The sequence below is a fragment of the Pelecanus crispus genome, chromosome 3 (genome assembly GCF_030463565.1).
Source record: "Pelecanus crispus isolate bPelCri1 chromosome 3, bPelCri1.pri, whole genome shotgun sequence".
Taxonomy (NCBI): domain Eukaryota; kingdom Metazoa; phylum Chordata; class Aves; order Pelecaniformes; family Pelecanidae; genus Pelecanus; species Pelecanus crispus.
Window position 1 is genome coordinate 66,235,864 of NC_134645.1, and position 20,063 is coordinate 66,255,926.

The 20,063-nt window shown below is 39.4% G+C and overlaps 1 protein-coding gene across 1 annotated transcript in view; it reads right to left on the reverse strand.

The window, feature by feature from the left end:
• The window catches only part of ARFGEF3 (ARFGEF family member 3), a 92,478-nt gene that overhangs the window by 31,983 nt on the left and 40,432 nt on the right, over positions 1 to 20,063 (reverse strand). Inside the window, exons 6-12 of the mRNA XM_075707898.1 lie at positions 16,310 to 16,432; positions 14,737 to 14,779; positions 13,639 to 13,717; positions 9,771 to 9,875; positions 6,701 to 7,025; positions 5,176 to 5,288; positions 3,524 to 4,434 (exon numbers count right to left, since the gene is read on the reverse strand). Coding sequence (XP_075564013.1) covers positions 3,524 to 4,434; positions 5,176 to 5,288; positions 6,701 to 7,025; positions 9,771 to 9,875; positions 13,639 to 13,717; positions 14,737 to 14,779; positions 16,310 to 16,432 — 1,699 coding nt within the window. The remainder of the gene's footprint in view (positions 1 to 3,523; positions 4,435 to 5,175; positions 5,289 to 6,700; positions 7,026 to 9,770; positions 9,876 to 13,638; positions 13,718 to 14,736; positions 14,780 to 16,309; positions 16,433 to 20,063) is intronic.

The following is a 20,063-nucleotide window of genomic DNA, read 5'->3' on the forward strand; positions in this document are numbered from 1 at the left end:
TTGAGGGCGGATTTAGAAAGAGAGTAACTGTTCCAGGGTGGGTCTAAAAAATGAATAGCTGTTCAAGGGAGCAACCTTTGTGGAAGAGGGGTGATAGGGCTGGCCACAAACCATACACACACAGGTTGGTGTGTGCTTGGGATAGGTTTCTCGTGGTGAATGTTAACAGAGACTCTTTACCTAGTACCAAAACTGCAACCACGTGCTTGAAAGTATCCTGTGAGTAGCTCCAGTGACTCCTTCATCACTGAAGGCAAAGATGCATCTTAACACTTTGTTGGATGGAAGGTCATGATATTGATGTAGCTAGAATACATTGATTTGATGCCTTATCTCTCTTAAATATGTATCTCGGGGACTTGAATCTGCTAGAGTAATAAAAACCTCAAGGCAGAGAGGTATGTAAAATAAAAAAAAAAGCCCACTTCATTTTGCATTAAAATATTTTAAAAAATCGTACAACCTCCCATACAAGACTGCTATTAAAAAGGAAGGTGTATAACTGCACGTAAAAGTGGCTACTACATAGTGGTATGTATTTGAGCACGCAAAAGTATTCGGGAAGAATATGATCCCTAATTTCCTCTAAAATATGGGAAAATAAACAACTACATTTGAGAGATGCTGAGATCTCAAAAGCAGATTAGCTGATGTGTAACCTTGCAATGATGACAACATAAAAACCTTGCTGCTAAAAGCTATGGAATCAAAACTGAAAAGAGGTGCTAAAAATGTTTGCTATGATTATTCCCACAATGACACACTATTTTTAGAATTAATGCCTTGACACTGTAGTTCATGATAATAGTTATGTCCAAATTAAGAGAATACTGATCATCAACTTTAATTATAAAAATCTGCCCGTGACAATAAACAATGAGGTTAGCACACTGTCTTAACTGAGACAACAGTTCATTTCAATTGGCCAGGTGAAAGGAGGTCCTGAAAAAATGCAAATTTAATGCTTTGTACAAGTCAAGATAATGTTGAGAATTTTTAGATAATTCGGTATTTTTTAAGATAAGACATCACACTCCAGTGTCACTAAGGATTTTTTTCGCATTGGTTTTGTCTAGCAATAAGGAGGAACTTTCTGAGGAAAGATGAAAGCTGTAGATTAGGAAGGCTTTTAACCAACTGACTTCTAAATCCTAATTTCACTGTAACTCTGCTTAGCTGACTTCACTTTTTCCATGCTTATACTCCCATGCCAATGCCTCAAATTCCTACCTCCTTTCATTGCTTTTCAGTCCTATGAAAACATAACAATCTGACAATACTATTTAAGGACCTCACCTGTAGAACAGACTACTAAATTGTAGAGAATGTATTTTTCCCCCAAAGTGTTTCATTTTTCAATTTTTCTTAGAAAGTAGTTAAATAAGGTCTCTCAGAAACACAAAAATACTGCTTCTGTACTGGCTGGTCTCAGAACTGCATGTCTCTTTTCTCAACTCAATCTTAACCAATACTCAAATTTCCAAATGTATTCTTCAGGAATTATACATGAATAGGTGTCGTACATACAATTAATAGGACCGGTTCCTCTAACTTCATCATCTAATTTACGCCTTGAATTGTTGGTGCTATCAAAGGAGTCCTGAAGTAAGGACTCAAACGTTGCCTATAGAGGCAGATCAGACCGGTGTCTCGGAAGCTCTCCAGGGGGAGTTCCTACCCCCAGACATGTGCTTCAACTTTAGTAAGTCTCTCTCTCTCTCTCTCCCCAGGTCTTCAAACTCATACCTCTCTCACCTACACAGGAACACAAGTCCTCACCTCAGGAGGCCTGACGGACTTTTGCTTAAGATCTGAGGTACAAGTTAAGGGACTGTTTCAGATGCATTGAGTAGCATTCCAGGTGTCCAGCTGAAACATGATCTACACAGATCTTGTGAGAGCATACTCCTCTGTAACAGTCACAGCTCTGTGAAAACACCAGGATACCTCTTCCAAACTATATTAATACAGTAACTTGCTACTATATTTTTCCACGACTCCTTACCAAGTGGCATCTTCTAAGAATACTTCACCAAGTCAGACTGGAAACGTGGTATACATTTTTAAGTACAGGTTTAGTCATGGGGGCGGCTTTCTTAGGAAACTGAAAGGTCTTCCTCAACTCAACTAAGTCCAAGACTAGGTATCTTTTTAAGACAGAGGTACAAAACAGAAATTATGGACTTAATGCAGAAATTGAGTGATATTCTTCCATCTTTCTCACTGTATTAGTCACACTGAATGACAACAAAAGTCACGTTTAGCCTCAAAATCTAAGTCTGCTAGGTCTACCTCTTCCAATGCTTTAAAACATTGTGAAGGGATTTGACAGATACAAGAGAAAAGAAGTGGTATACTCATGCATGAGGGAACAGGTGCACAGAAGTTTGAGCTAGAGTTCTAGTCCTGGTCTTTTGGCATAACCTCACTCTTTTTCAGGAAAAAGAAATCTCTTGTGACAGAAAGGATGCTTTTGAGCACCTCAATTTGGAATGTAATTAATATTAACGTCCCCTTTAAGATATCTCTGATCTGTGATGTAACATGGCCAATGTTTCTTAAGAATGTCATCTACCAACTTCCTGAGTGAGGGCTTATTTGGGCAGAATTTAAACAGGATATCAGGAATATCAGCTTATTCACCCAGCTTCATATCTAAATTATGTTGTATGATGATGGGAGGCATCCTTTCTACCTCTGTATGAGTTTAATGTGCGTGAGAGAGCACAAATGAATGAGGCAATGATTAGGAGAGGAGCAATAGAAAAGGCAATTGTGGTGAATTAAGTTAAAGAAACAGCAAAATATATTTTAAGAAACATTTTCCACTTTGGCCACTCTCAGGAAGAACAAACCCTTCTAAAAATATATATATTTATACACATTTTAAATATACTATCAACAGGACAAACTAGCCTTTGCATGGCATTTTGTTTGATTGACCAAGTCAAGATCCCAAAGGTTCTAACCCTGAAAGAACTGCAGGCATTTACTCTCTTAAAAGGTAAGATCTTTAACTATTTTTCACTTAGTTTGGGCTTTGAGCTTTGCATTTCCTGTAATGATAGATAGCAGTATTAAGAAAAAAGAGTGAAGAAGAGGAGAGCTGCTCCTCTTTTCTTATCCTTTTCAAAACAAGTGATGGTCCTCCCCATACCCCTTTTCATGCTAAGGGGCAACCCCAACCTCTCTTTAATGACAGCATGTGCAAACCTTCTCAACAGATCTTCACAAACCTGTGAAGAAAGTATCTTACTACAGAAAATCTGATTTCTCTGTTGACTGAGGACATAATACAGAGCCTGTTAAAAGTTAATGGATTGACCTCCCTTTGAATCAGTGCCTGCATATTCAATTTACTTTGCCCTAAATGAAGTGTGCTGCTGTGGAGGAATGTGCTTTGTAAAGCACAAACCTCCTTACTCTGGATGTGTTCTCTGAAGATGAAATCCTACAAGAGAATCTGTGTACAGTGCTGTCACAGTGTGCATGCTGGTTAGACAGTAAATATTTGCTTGCAAACCTGAGCAGAAGGTTGAAGAGAAGCTCTGCAGTGCTCCATCCACCTCCTCTATGCTGGGAAGAGCTATAAGCCGAGGAAGAAGAGCTTCAAGTGACTGGATAAACAGCCGTGCACTATGCTGGTCTGCTTCTTGGTTTTTCAGCAATTTCAGAGAGAGAGCAGCAGTACGTAAGGACTTGTGACCTGGACAATCCCTTGGTGTCTGCTCCTCATCAGCCAGGGAGCAATTGTCAGAGCCTATGTCCGAGACGTCTGACCTGCCTGAGTCCTTCTCTGCTGCCATAGAATACTGATCGCATGAATCAAACTCAGTCCTAGAAAGGTCTTGGTCATCTACACTGAAGTTACTTTCACTGTATCTGGATCCATAGGACCGGGTCTTGCAATCAACTGACAAGAAGTTAGTTATATCTGGATAGACTATGGTGTGGCTTCTCTGAACAACATCTGGCTGGTCAATGGTTTCTGACTCTGGTTCTCTGTAACGTAGCTCTTTGCTTTCGTGTCCAGCTGGAGATGGTAGCGAGTTTTTTTGACTTTCTGGATTATCCTCTGGAGTTGTCTGTCCCATATCCCCTTCCAAAGTGGTCTGACCAGTGTCTGTGGTAACACTAATGCTAATATCAGGACTCTTCTCATTTCCTGATTCCCAGGCAGGATTTTCTGAGGACAGGATACGCCTCTGCCACCTAAAGTCAGCATCATTGATCTCCATGGAGTCCCTGCTCGTCTCGGTCCCATCCTTCAATTCTTCTAAGCGCCGGAGCAGCAGCTGGATCTGCTCTTCACTAAGACCCCTCCCTTGGCTCAGCTCATCTAATGCTCCAAGCAGGGCAAAGACGCAGGACACTGAAGCATAACATGCTTCAATACCACCTTTGATGCATGCTTCTGTCATCCCGTCCATGATACTACAATTAAAACAGTTTCTTTAAGTGATGCAGCACATGTAGGGAGCACATGTCGCTATCATCCAACACCATCCCTCCATAACCAGGAAAAAAAAAAAAGTTAAATTATCCTGTAATACTACTCCCGAGAAAGACAACTAGTATTAGAACAAATTATTATGTCTCCCATGTGGACATGGCCATTCTGTAAAGGGAGTGCCAACCAGGGAAACAGTTACCATGCATTCGTACCAGCATGCACAGCATGTTTTCCCTTACAGACAAGCACTTCCACTGAAAAAAAACCTCAACACCCGACTGAAGTTAAATTTAAAGCCATCTGTGTCCTGAAACTTATCTTATCTACAAGATATGATCTTTATAAGAACTGAGAATCCTTCTTGCTCAATCTGACAATGTTTAAATTTTCAATTACCTCCTTTGACTTCATCTTGGAAATGTACCTCTAAATAAGCACACAGTTATTTCATTGCAAGTTTAGGCACCCAAACACAAGACTTTCCAGCTGTAAACCAATATATTTGGGTATTTTGGCAAAATCCACAAGGTAGTTATCTATGCCTTTACAAACAGGCCCAGACTGACGACAAACCAGTAAGAGCTTTTACCCCTCTTCCATTTTCACAGCTTATTTAACCAGGGAGATACCCTGGCTCATATTTGGGTATACTTCTGAAGGTACAAGTGTCCTGTGTGCACAGGTTTAAGAAAGAAGAGGCTAAAGGAGGAAACAAAGCGTACAGCTTGAGAAGATCCAGATGGGACTTCCTTTTAGAAATAGACCTCTTCCTGGATTCTGACTCAGAAGAGCAAGGCCCTGCCAAATCACAAAGCCGTCGAGGACTGCCAAGTATCTGAAAGGAAAGGAAACAGAAGTTATTAGAGGATTATCTAAGCATTATTTAAATACAATAAATGAGTCATAGTTCTACCAAACCCTGGAACCCAAGGTAGCAGTCCTGTAATTTCTTACAGCAAAGGAAAACAGCACACTGATGTTCTACTTATTAAAGCTACCTTTCCTCTTTTTAAAGTCAGAAAAGCAGATAGAGGAGAGCAGAATATTCAACAAGAATCACATATAGAATGTTGTCCAGTGCTTTACATTTTTGACTGAATATGTTTCAACTGATATTGCACACAAGACAAACTTCATGCCAAAATATAGAGCAACTACCTTGCATTATATTATATACCAAAGGCAGCCTTTCTCTTCAGTCACCCAGTTACAAAATGATAGAGTCACGCAAAGATAGGCAAAGTCATTCCTTCTGACTCAACCTGCTGGGTGGTGTCCTGTTAATGGCCACCAGAAAATACAAGGAGAAGGCTTTACAAACAAGCCATATTAAAAAGCAGAAAGAGGCAACAGGTATGTCCTGCAGGAAACAACATTAGACTGAGCTTTTCCTAAAACTTCAATTGTCATCTTGCTATTGTTTAAAATTAGATGAAGATAAGTGCCAGGGCGACTGCCAGTTCAGACAACCCACTGGGTGACTGTGTGCTGTTAGCAGAGATCTTCAGACACAGAACAGCCTAGGTATGCAAAAGCTAGAACAAAAATCCTCTAAGACAGACCACTGTTCCTACAAATTACGTAAGTTGCCTTGTGTTCCACAAAGTGAGAAGAAAGCCACACATGTGAAATGGAAGAGCCCATGATTTCAGCTGCTGCTCAAAGAAGCCTCACAATGCTCCAGTTCTAGTGCTGTCAGAGGCACTGGGCAAGAGGCCAGAATGGACTGGTCTTGACATGGCCGCTTAAGACATTGGCAGCTTCCTTGTGGCTATTCTAATAACGCTCAAGGAAACTGTATTTCAAAAACCTGGCATGTAATCAAAACATTTATTCACCATAGTGCCTGGAATACTACACTGTGAGGATGAATGTCTCCTTCTAGCAAGAGCAGAGAGTGGGGAAAGATGCCAAAGAAGTTGAGAACTGGATCACTATACTGTATCTCACCCAAAAGAGCAGTCATGACTCAGTGATAAGATCTGCTCCATGCAGTACCACAGCATGAACACTGACGGAGTTGCCATAGCAGCTTGTATTATGGAGACAAATATAGCTATTACGACTTTGTAAAACTAAAAATATTTGTCAGAGTGACTTCGATGTAACAGCTGTGCTCAGAAAGGGCGATTTCAACATCCCTAGTGCTAAGGTACAGAATGGACTGGTATGCATGTATCAGCAATGTTTACTGTTAAATAAACATTTTGCTTTACGTGTCTGGATTTGCACATGTGATTACCCTACCTCTTTCATAATTTTGATGGCTTCTACTCGGTGCTGAGGTGGTGGGTAAAGCAATATCCGGTGATAGAGAGACTGCAGCACAGGCTTCATGGATTCCACTGACCCTACCAGTCGAACCAGTTCTGCTGCAATATAATATATGGTCCGTGCAACTGGCCCACTAAGCGCAGGTGCTGTGGAGGAACAACCTGAACCCCGGCCATGATCGGAGATCCCTGAGGAAGGTGAATCAGCCTCAAGGTAGATGCTGCTGTGGGCAGAGGTGATAGTTTTGTCATGGATTGGATTTCCCAGGATTACTACCAGGGCTGGACACAGTTGCTTCCTGAGAAAAAGAGAGAAGCAGCAGATGGTTACTGAAAAAAAAAAAAAAATCTCACAGGAACAGATTGAAAATAGCCCACGGTTAAATGAGATACACACTCTTGTTTTAATGATCAGTCAACAGCAGTGGCTAGATAGAATAACAAATTACACCAGGCTTTTTTCATCTCCCAAGCATCAGCATGTCAGTACATATGGAAATACTTTCGGGTGCTTTCTAAACATGGTACTGATTTTGCAAGTTCATGTTGCTGTACAGTGCTGCCCTTCACAGGATAGCATGTCTGCCTCTTTCACTGGCTGCAACCTATCGCAGGATAGGAATTCTAGGTTTCTACTGCCACGTGTTTCTTCTTCAGCCCAACTTGGGAGCTTTAAAAAAAAATGACCAAACAAAAACCAATCTATGCTAACTAGAAGGCCTGATATTCCATCACTGAACTGCACATGCATGTATTTTAGTAAGCATCCTTAGTTGTGAGTGTCTCTTTTGCTGGCTTTTGAGAACATAATTAAAGCCCTCTACAGTAACTCAAAGTGTGCACTGTAACTCCTCATATGCCATTACACACTAAAAACACCATCCTTCCTTCAACTGTCTTTCTGCATAAACAATCAAGTTAAGTGATTCCACACCAGCAGATCATTCTTCTGTGGAACCAGAGCCAAAAACTACTCAGCACTTTGCTCCATTAGCTGTTATTTCAGCTTTGCACTCATACATTTGACATTTTACTTCAGTCTGCAAGACCCTAATTTAAAAAGCCATATGCTGCATGAGAATGTGGTCCCAAACCTGATTTTCACCCACATGCCTCAGAGGTTCAAGCTGGTGCCTAGAGCAAGCACCCAATGACAAGTAATGATTCAGCATAGAAAGTAACACATCCTCATAGGTAAGTACATTTTATCTTCTCAGGATTTTTATGCAGCCCAGCACTTTCATTGCTTCTCTTAATGTGCTTGCTAAAACAGCTCAGCTTCCTGAAGTCACAGAAAGAAAACCAGCTTTTAATCAGACATCAGATAATGACTTTGAGTCTGCTTATTCCGTTTCTTTCTACAATCAGGTACACTTCAAAACATATCAACCCACTGCTTAAGAAACGTGCTTGCCTCAAAGCAGGCATAATCACAGGTTGCAACAGCAACATATTCCCCACACATCTTAGTCCCATCAAAGTGCTTGTGTATCAAAGTATGGATAACACTGTCAGAATAACACAGAGCTAAACCTTCTCTGCCTTCTCCCTTCTTTATCTTCTGTTTTGAACTGCCTACAAAGTGCCAGCCAGAGAGAAAGTTGTGTGCCTGTAGGCAATAGCTCCTTAAAGAACAAAGACAACTATCAGTTTGGTTCACAACTTCACTAGACAGCTAATGGATTAGTGTATACTTTTGCTGCTGTATATTTAAACTGCAAACATAATTTTGAACTGTTCCATGTCTTCCTAGTGTTTTGGGTTTTTTTTTTCCACTTCATCTTAATCATGTAGCTGGAGGATGCATATTCCTTGGCATCAATGCAGGTTAAGAAGTCCTGCCCCTGATGGCTTGCCCTCATGATACACAGTTACAAATACAAACACCTGTAGATTTGCAGCGTAAACTGGATCATCAAAATTATGTAAATTTAAACCAAAACAGGAAGTGTTTTCTTTTAACCAAGATCATTTCAGTGACCTTGCTTATAGGATGGCCCCACAGACAGTCACATAAGCATAAACAAAGGGTTGGGTGAAATTCAAAGGCAGAAATTTCTGAAATGGGTTTGCGATGAAAGAGAGAATTCTGCTTTTAACATTAGAGCTCCCAGAGGCCTCAGCACAAGGTCCCTGTGCAACACTGCCAAGTGTTATCAACCTGAAGACCACCCAGTCCAGCAGCCACTGATTTTCCTGGGACAGCAAGGGAAGTTATGGGTGCCTCTACATGTCGCATCCTTAGAATTGGGCCCAAGTAAAACACTTCCATTTCAAAAATTACAGGGTAAAAGCCCAAGAAACCCATTTGCCATTAACAGTCATATCTATCTTTTCTTAACACAATCACCTGCCAAGGTCACAGGATGGGCATAGACTGCAAGGGATTGCATGTTAGTTACATTCTTGCTTTATTACTATGACTCAATTAACCATATGCTATAAAAAAAAGCACTACTGCAAACCAAAAGATGGAAAAAGATTATTTCAGGTGCTCCAAGGTGATCAAACAATTTAGAGGTAGATATGAACACTAAAGCCTTTCTGGTGAAGTGTATTAAAAAGAGGATTTCTTGATAAAGTGGAAGCACCATGAAGACCATTTGGACTCAGCCCTTACACAATTCAGGTCACAAGCATTTCTGGTCACCAGCACACCATCTGACATTAATTGTCCCTATCTTCCTTTACCACTGCATCAGCAGTAAGAATCTCTACAGCACCCTCCTACAGTAAGCAGAATACTTGTGTGTTTCATGCCACACACAAATCTGAACTATTTTGGAAAGTGTAAGAGATTTTCTGTTCTGGCTAAATACATTAGACTTCGTTACAGTGATAATTCACTACAGGGATTTAATGTGCTAGCTGAGTATGCGGTCCTAACCAATCTTATATGAGGCACAGAATGAGCTGATAGTAGGTTAACAGCAAGTTCTGCTCACATTTGGAGATTTATTACAGGTTTGTTTGCATGGCTGGGGGGAGAAGGTCCTTTTATACTTACAAACTGAATATTTGCATTAGTCTCCAGACGTACTCACCATATTAGATCAGTGAATCCTTTGTGCTGGTGCATGCTGGGAGAGGAGCTGTTTAACATGGAGAGGATGCACTCCAAGTAAAGAAGCTGAAGTTGCCGATTGTCACTAGCAAAGAGAAAAGATGCCATTCATGTCATATTAAAACAAAGATTATTTAATTTTCTAAAATAATTACATTAGTTTACTTGAAAATTATACCACCATTTACAGCAGTGATTTACTTTGCTTCTTCCTCTGGATTTACAATGGTGTGATCACTTTTATCATCCCATTTATTTTGTACTGATCACATGCAGCTATCTGCTACTTTTTGTAAGTAATAGAAAGAAAATAGATTTAATTCATCAAATTTCAGAGTGAAGAATTAAAAAAAAAACTGTGAAAAAACCAGGAAGAATAAACCAGAAATAATTATTCAAATTCATTCTAAAAACTTGAGGAGGAAGGAATCTTTAAACAGAAGAAAAGGAGACAACCAGAAGATTTTGGACTACTGGATAGTTTCTTCAAGCAATATGAAGGGCATTTAGGCTGCTCTCTTCTGGTTATTCTTTTCCTCTTTTCTTGGTGACAGCCCCAATGGTTAAAAGTCAATGACTACAGGCAGAAAGTCACATGACGACATGGCTACCTTTCAGGGTTTTGACAGTTACTGTCAAAACCATAAACACAAAGTGACCTTCATGAGAAAGAACAGGAAAGATCCTGTGGACACCTGGAATTGATGCCCTTGTAACATACAATGTGCTTGTACCTACTCTCAGAATTAGCTGCGGGATTCAGGAGACAAGCAAGGCTGAGGTCTGCCTTATGAAAGGAGCTCCCCATGCCAATTGCACTCGCATTCTGGTTTTCATTCCTAAAAAGACTAGGATTTAATTATTCTTTTTTCATCTCAGATGAGAGCTGGAGGAATGTATTTTCTGATGTATGATGGTACGTAAAGGAAGCTGTAAAGAATGGATTTATCTTAACTGAAATTAAGGAATGAGAAATGTCTGCTCTTCTGTCACTGCCTGAATTCCTTTTGTTCACATAGATGAATTTTCATCCAAGTAGAACAGTACCTGTTTCACATGCTATGCAGAAAACAGTGAATCCTGAGGCTCGATGCTAGATTTCTAACTCTGTGTTATGGAGGGTTTAAAACTGCTGGCTGGTTATATATTTTAGAGGTGATAGCCTTTTCCTCATAACAGTCCATACCTATCTGGAAAGATACACACATTCCAGATCCAATTGCCTTCCTTCCTGACAGCTTTTCTTACAATGTGTCTTAATGCAGATCATCAACATCTTGCAGTTGACACTTGCATGGGCATGCATAGGACATCCTTGCACTCATGATGGCTCTGATGCCTTTTACTACCAAATTATTTTCCTGCAGGTAAGAAATGAACATGGCACTCCTGTACACCTCAGCATAGCTGTTATGTTCATATTATTGCTGCCACAAATTCCAGAGTCACCAAGTCACCAGTGGTCCCAAGAAAAAAAATTCACCTCCCTGAACTCTTCCTCATTACTCATAGCTGTGCCTCCCTCAAAACCAAATTCTAATAAGTCTGACATTTAGAAGGAGGGATTAAAGTAATCTTCAGGATAAGAACAGGCAGTATAGCATACTAAAACCTCACTTCACTGACCTGGAGGTTACAAAGTTAAGTTGCTGCCAACAAAGTGTTTTGAAGGAGATACCAAAATTGGTCTTGAAAGAAATAAAGGCTTTTCATTCATGGAGTTAGTTCTTTAACAAGCCATCCTAATTCAATTTGTTTTCCTCACATTCAATCAGAATCCTTTACTATGCTTTGCACATAATCAGAGATCCTAACAGTCTAGGTACATAATTACAAGCATGAAGTAAATCACGGCTCAGCGAGTATTTTTAAGTCGTCTGAATTTCTTATTGTACTTTATCTACAATATGCCTCAATCTGTTCTAATTCAGTACAGTTTTATGGGGAGCTGGGATTTCAGATAATTTTTAAAAAAAACCTTTCGGTTATTTTGAGAGATCCTGTCAGGTAGTTTAGTTTTGATATTTCATAACCAGTAATTCAAAGTGATTATCATTTCATGGATAATAATTATCAGATGATAGCTGTTTATAGCTTCACATATGAGCAAAATTTGATACAAAGAATTAATCTTTCAGCTGGTTTTGCCACCTTCTATTGTTAGATACACACTTTTGAAGATCTTTTCTTATTGTCCTGTAACTATGCACACAACTGAAAAAAAAAAAAAAACCCCAACATATTCCTTTAGAAGGTTCAGAAACGTGCCTTTGTTTTCCCAAATGCTAAAACTGGTTAAATAATGCCAAGTAAGGCACTCTTCCCATTCAAATCTTGCTGTAATTAGAGACAATCATGGGAGGAAAGCCTATAGAAGAACTTCACACAAAGATGTTTGTGCTGTCTTTGGCTCTGGTAGTTCCTAAGCCATAGACTTCCTGAAAATGCTACAGCATATAAAAAGAAGCACCAATGCATGCTTGTTTTGTAATTCTCCCTTCTCCCCGAGTTCATCACAGGCTACTTTCAGAGACATACAGTCCAACCTAAGAGACAGTGTTATGCTACATTTAAAATAGTTTCAGATTGGCTTTTTCACTACTGCTCAGGTGATTTGCAACTGGCAGTAACAGCAAGTTAAATCTTATTTTACCAATACAGAAGCAATTAGATTGGATATTAGGAAAAATTTCTTCATGTAAAGGGTAGTCAAGCATTGGAACTGGCTGCCCAGAGAGGTGGTGGAATCACCATCCCTGGAAGTGTTCAAAAAACAGGCAGATGTGGCACTTTGGGACATGGTTTAGTAGGCATGGTGGTGTTGGGTTGATGTTTGGATTGATGATCTTAGAGGTCCTTTCCAATCTTAATGATTCCTAGTTTTTACTTTCATTAAAAATAATCCAGCCACCAAGCCAGGAAACATGAAATTGCTACTCTACCCTTAACTGGTTTAGTGGTGGACTTGGTAATGTTAGGTTAATGGTTGGACTGGATGATCTTAAAGGTCTTTTCCAGCCTAAACGATTCTATGATTCTAATGTAATCAAGTAAGAACTTGTTTTTCCCTTAAAACTTTCAAAGTATTTCCAGCTTGCTATATTTCTAGTTTTTAAATAATTGCTGTATAATGTTTGCATTGCTTTTGGCTGGTTTGTCACCTCTCTAACACTTAATGCTTTTTATTGGCTCATTTCTTAATAGACCATTAGTTGAGCCATGCTAGAATGCCACAGAAAGTAATTTTTAACTCATGAGTAAGTGTTTACTGTTACAGTACTGGCCAACAAGACACTCTAGTATTTTAATGCAGTGTAACACCCTATTACTGCCCATGATAACTGTATTTTAAAAGTCAGGTTCATGCATTTCCAAGTAGGTAGAGTGTATGATACTCCTAAATTTAAGGAATGCTTTGGTAATGTAAATTATTTCAATTGGCTAAATGCTGCCTTTTTAAGAAGGACATATTAATTCATTCTGCATATTAAATGTTTCTGTTAGGTTTTTTTCATGTCTCTTGTAATGGGTGTTCTCTCTACAATGGTTGCTTTCAAGGCAGAAAAGAAAACTTCTCCTTTGACAAGTATTTGCTGTTGTATGGGATTTACTTATAGATTAGGTTTACTGGAAGCTCTTAAAACTGAACAGTGCACAGAGAAGGCAAATTAGCTTGTCATCTCAAGTGACAATTAAATTAAGGCATCATGAACAATACTTCTAATAAACACTTCAGTTAAGCACAGTTTTGCTCCATAATCCCAGAACTACAACAGTACAATCACATGTATCAGCGACACTCTCAATCTCCAGGTAATAAATTCAAATTATAAACTGAAATAACTCACTTTATGACAGCCTGGAGCTTCTCACAGAGCACAGTGAGGACAGATACAACATCATCACAAAGAGACTCAGCTGAAGTACCTCCAAAAAGGACAAAGATCAGAAGCATTACATATGCGCAGCTGGATTACAACCTCAATTCAGTGTATAGACTTTCAGAGTTGGTCAGAGCTTCTAAACAATGAGCAGGGCTGCCCAAAATTCATGGAGAAGATGCAGCAGGAAAAGTCCTAGATTGGAAAGTGATCTCCACACAATGAAAAAGCAGTGGTATTAAATCCGGAGAGAGCATTGATTGCCTACACGCATTTACGAAGATTAGCTGATATCCAATTCAGATAATAAAATAAGTATATAAATAAATAGTAGAAAAAGGACTGGCTCCAGTACTTCTACATGGCAGCTAAAAATTCTGTATGTCTCTCTGTAGTTTGTCTCTGCTACACAGCTTCTGCTGTCTGATCAGGTCCTGATCTTAAATGGGATGCTTGTGCACTTCAAAGATTTTAGCCTCCATCCACACAAGTTCTCCTGCAGAAATCCAATAAGAAGATCAAAAGCAGGGATTATTTTTACCTGTCAGGGAAGATGGTGGAAGTTAAGCCTGAATAGGAGTAGAAAGAATTCTCTTGTAAAATAGTCATTTGGCAAGCGTGAACACACCTTTGCTAGTGATGTGCTTTCAAAAGCTGCCATTACACAAACTGCATCTCTGGCCTGAAATACAGTAACACAATCATTTCCAGATTCTGTGTCCTACTCCATGAATCTGTTTCAATTTAGGAAGTAAAAGCCACTTAGAAAACTTTCTCCAGAGCACTGAAACTCCTTAATTACAGAAGTTAGCACCCTGAAACAATAATTTATTACTATGTTGAGTGCAATGCTGTTACCATGGTCCAAATGAAGACGCAACTGAAAATACCAGGAAGTAACAGGGCTGTCTCGATTCTTACCACAAGTAAGATCAAGCTATGGAGAAGGTAAGAAATCCTGAAGATGCAATTCCTGTGACACTAAACAGTACTGTGCTGATGAAATGAAAGTGAAAAATAAAAAAGCTGGATTGGAAGAAGTCACTAAAAAAGTGGTACAAATACCTTGAGTCTTGAATTTCTGCAAGGCGTCATGGTTTTCAATTGTCTGTTGAGGAAAGACAAAGGCGGTGTAATCAGTGGAAGCAGTAGAAAAATACTTTAACAGCAGAGCTTTCTTAACAAATCCATGTCCTCTATCTGATTCGGGTTTTTCGTTCGTTAGGTTTTTTTTAAGTGAAGCTTTTGCATAACATTTCCAAAAATTCCTTGAGATCTGGTTTAACAGTCACTTAGATTTAAGGACCTCACACCTTATTGAGCTGAACTAGGATTTGTATGTCCTTAAGGGACTTCCTACAACTGAAAAAACTCAGAATAACTAGCTGTGTAAATCACATTGAAAATAACTGAGAGAAAGCATAGTCTAGATGTCACAAAGTACTTAGAAACCAAAATCAATTGAGTATTAGGGAGTTTATCACACTATCATTGTTAATGTTACAGTGCCAGCACAATTAATGGCAGTCAGGAAATGGAAACGACCTCTTCTATCATTTGGTTCAGCTGTGGTATAGGACTTTCCTTATCAGTGCACAAAGGGGTCAAGCCAAATCCTCCTCTCAAGCACCAACAACAAACTGCCAGGAACTAAATGCAGCTCTCGTATATTTTCACCTACTCCTCAGCTAAGAACAGAACTAACAAAATTCAACTTTCGGACCCAAGCTGAAATGTCAAAACTACTGGTTTTGATTTGGCTCATTTTGGTTTGGGGTTTTTTTTGGTAAATGTTTTGGCTAGTAAAATGAACCTACTTAGCACAGACAGAAGATAAGTTTAAGTAAACCGACTAATTCTGTTCTGCAGTTGCTCATTGGGATGAAAGTAATCTAGTCTAATAATCCATAATAGAATTGATCAGCTTAACCCAAAACAGATGTAAGGACAATAACCTGTACAACTACAGTCCTTAAAACTTCCTAATAGAAACTGACTTTTACAAATAGTACTTTTTTGATAATATGATAATATACAAAGAAGCACGAACGAATGTAAGAAGCCAATGTAATATCACATATGCCCAGAACATTTACAGCTTTGCTGACAACGTGCTGGGATTTCATCCAAACAGATCTCATGGATTTTAATAATGCAATAAACAGAATTCATTTTTTTTCTAACAACCAAGCAAAGAATTTCATAAGCTTAAATTATCTTCTACAAAAAAAGTAGAAGAAAAATCTCAGTTACACTTTCCTTAGTTGAGAATTTGTTTTGTGTATGTAAATATTTGTCACGCAAAAACTTTTGGCAAAAGGATTTCAATGAACCTTAGGAAAACAAGCAAACAAAATAAAGCATGGAAAAGGAAAAGGCCAAGGCAGCCTGACATCAGAACAAAGCCTCTTTTGTTTAATGGAAGGAGAAAAAAAAATAATCAGCCAAGTAGAGCTGATGATGCGAGAGCTGCGTTTCTGATAGACTGCTCTGAGGCAGGCGCAGAGTCAGAGTCCAAAAAAGCTTTTAAACAGGATTAATTGTGGAAGTGTCAAATAAAAGCCATAAGGCACAACAAGCCAGTACAATACACTGCAGCCATGGACACAGAACCATTTGTTGATGCCAGAAGGCTCACCATATTTTCTTGCTTTTGTCGTAACTGTAAAGTCAAGTCACTCAACATTTGGCTGAGGGTTGCCCGCACAGCGGTGTTAATGCTCCGCTGGTGACAGCTAGATACATATGTCTCAATGCAAACCTGATGAGGAAACAAGATAGCAGTACATAGATATGAACTGTAACTTACCAGTAACACATTTTAGGAGGATACCAAGGTCTCTCGCATGCAGATAGTCAGCCTTCCTTACTATTTTATATTGCTTTATTAGCACATAAAAAGTTTTCAGCAACATGGAAAACTGAGTAAGTAGCATCTAAAAGCAGTATGCACTTCATCAGCTAGTCTCACAGCTGCAGGAATGGTAAGGCAAAATTGGCAAAGTCTTCCCCTTCTGTCAAACCCAAGTTATTTTGGCACTTGCTTTGTTCTGTAGATAATTCCCTAAATGCTGCTTCAATTGTTCATTTCTAGATACTTACTTGTAACTATCACTCTGCAAGTCTGTATCTGCAACATAAATACCCTCCAATTCTTTAAGGTTGTTGTTTCTGTTGTATAGATGTTTGCCACTTTTTCTATAATTAATTATTACATACTGCAGCACATCTGAAAGCCTAATACAGGAAATACAATAGTGTTTTACTATAAATAACACAAATGATTGCCCTTTAATAACTGGCAACCAACCCAAGGGCTCCTCAGCTCAGAGATCCCACAGGAGCCAAGGTAGCAATGAAAGAACATCGATGGATCATCCAGTTCCCAGCTCCATGCCCAGCTGCTTGCATCTTTTTGACACCATGCTGTGACCAGACTTGTGCTTGACTTTTGCCCCCAGATGATGTTATACAAATAGTCACCCAAGCATAATGCAGCTAGGATCCTGGGGACAACACACTGCAAAATGCAGTTTCTAGCCTTGATCAGATTTTCTGTGGGAGGTGTTGGTCTCTGGAAGAGCTGCTGTAACTGTAGTAACCGCTGTAACTACTGCACAGTAACTACTAAGTGGCTAACAGCTTTGATGGAGCTGAGTCTGTTTCCAACAGAACTGTGCAATACAATCTTCTCAGACTGTGGCCTGAAGAAGCAGCTTTGGTCCTTTGGCCTACACTGAGTTTTATCACTAACAACGACCATAAAAAAAAAAAAAAAAAAAAAAGTAAATGACTATTCACATCCTTTACAATCTTTGCGGTTTTATTCTGCCATCATTCAGATATGCAGCTACTGAGAAGAACTATGAATCTAGATTAAACTAGCTGTGAAAAAAAGAAGTAATTAAAAAAAAAACAGTATAAGTGGTATGCATGAAGAGTATACATAAATGCATCTGGTGTATGTTTTCGCATGAGAAGGATATTACATGATGTAAAGCCATTTTTATAGTTCCCTAATGAGGATAAGTTTTTAAAAGGGAAAAATAGAAGTGATCTGATCACTAGTAGGCTAATCAGTATTGACATGGGCACATGGACAAGACTCTTGATTGTTTCTAACTCCTACTGAAATGAAATCAAGCTATTCTACTGACTGAGAAAGAAAGGCTGTGGCCTCGAGGCTATAAAGTTTAAGATTAACATGTTGCTGGCACATTTCTGCATTTGTTAGAGTGGAAAACAACATAGGTATGTTCCTAAGACCCTTTTGACCTCCTCACTTCGGGCAACCTCACGTCTCAGCATTTCAATAAAGCCACGAGCACAAGAAAGCATGACTGAATTTCTTGGATACAAAGTATATCTTAAGTGAGTGATCTAAGATGTCACACATGGAAGCTACTTAATTAGGGCTCCTGCCTTATTTTCCCTTATTTCCCAACTACACTGAGAGATAGCATTCCAGAGCTTTTCAAGTGTATACGTATCTTTTGTTATCTCATGCTAGAAACACTATGCAAATGACATAAACTGAGAGTGATTATCTCCTTTGACAATACACTAGAACAGATTACAGTTGAACGCATTTGCAGGATATGAGAGACTGAATCAACAGCATATCTCATTCTTGTTGCGCTTTTTCAAGATTCCAAGATCCCCTCAAATAATATCCCCCCAAAATAAGGGATTTTATTTAGCTTGAGATCAATCAATCAGTGACGAAGATGGTCTTGTAAGTTAAAAGAAGGCCTGGACCAACTCTGCCTGTCATTCAGCTATGACCTTGAACTCCACTGGACAAAAAACCCTAAAGCCTGTTAGCCATGTACAGCCCTTTGCAGAGGCCAAACCATTCCAGTGCTGCTGGGATCATTCTCTTGAGCTGTAAGTCTTTTTCTAGAGTACCTGAACTAATTGATGAAATACCATTCTTAGAGGTAGGCTGACTTTCTGGAAAGAGCATGGTTGATCTCTCCTTTGTCTCTCCCCTCCCCATGCTGGCTAATGAGTAACAGTACTATCCACTTGAGTTCCGATCTTACAGAAGGCCTGTGTTCTAAAATTGCTGGGCAAGGTACCTTTTGAAAAGCCATTGATGAAGAAGTACCAGTAAAAATGCGGGAGCTCAAGGCCCCGAGGAGGTGTGCAATGGACATTTTGATCATTTCATGCATTCGAGGACTTCCAGCTCTATGGCATGCAAAACACAACTAAGAGCAAAACACAGAAGGGTTAGTCAATGAAATACAACAGACAAACAAAACAAACCTGCAAAAGATAGATGGGAGTAACAAATACACACATAAAACCAAGCAACAGTCACAGCATGAATTAAAATTTCTTGCAGGGGTCTAGGCAAGCATGGGAAGGCGCACACAGCAAGATTTAGTCTGTTTTCAATACTTAAGCCACAAAATATAGTACTCTTCATGTTGGATGCTTCCGTAATTTAAAGCTGATAATATTCTGAAAGATTTGGGGTCCCATTATTTTGTACACATGAATTGAGAATGATCAGGCAGTGCAAAATGGCCAGACTGTAGCCTGCTTGTCAGAGAGAGTCCTCAGAGAGTTCTACCAGTAATGCAGGCAGCACCTTTCCAATTCTGCAGTGGCTCCACTTTGCTACAGAGGGCAGGCTACGAAAACTAAGGGACTGACTTGGAAAAAAATGTCAAACAGCAGGGGCACTGGAGCAGAAAGCTCCTCTCTGCCACCCTTCCCTTACAGCAAGTCAGAACAATAAATGCTGAACTCAGAAATAATTTTCTGTTCCCTACTGCTTATACATTACAGAATTCAGATACCAAGGCATATTGAGTCCACCTGTTACAGCCTTTGCCTTTCCTAAAACCGGGCCAGGAAGAACCTGAGGTAGCATGTATGGGCCTAGCGGGACTTGCTAATCAGGAAGACCCAGGCACTCGCTGAGACAATATTTTCTTGAGGTGAGTTGGGAAAATAGCTGTACCTCCAAACACTCCAAATTGAAACACACATGCTCTGTATTACAGCTTGTTCCAATTCCCTGAAAGAAATGAAAGGTTTGTTTGCTTTCTGGCACATCTCATCAGCCTGCATCAGGGCTCCTGTTCATTTTAAAAGAAAAAAGACAAACCCATTGTGCTAACTTGTATCATGATACTAGCAAAGGTTTTTAAGAGCCAGGCTAGCCATTTAGGAATGAAAGTGAAGTTCAACTACCAAGAACAGCAGGGTTTAACTCTATTCTATGAAAGAAAACTGCCATTTTTCTGGATGCTTTAAATGAATAACAGGCCTATTGTTATCCAAATTTACAGAGAGAACAGAAAATATGATTTCCTATACAGCTTACAGCACACAGACTGTGACTGATGGACCATTTTCCTCCAGTCTCAGGCAGTGCT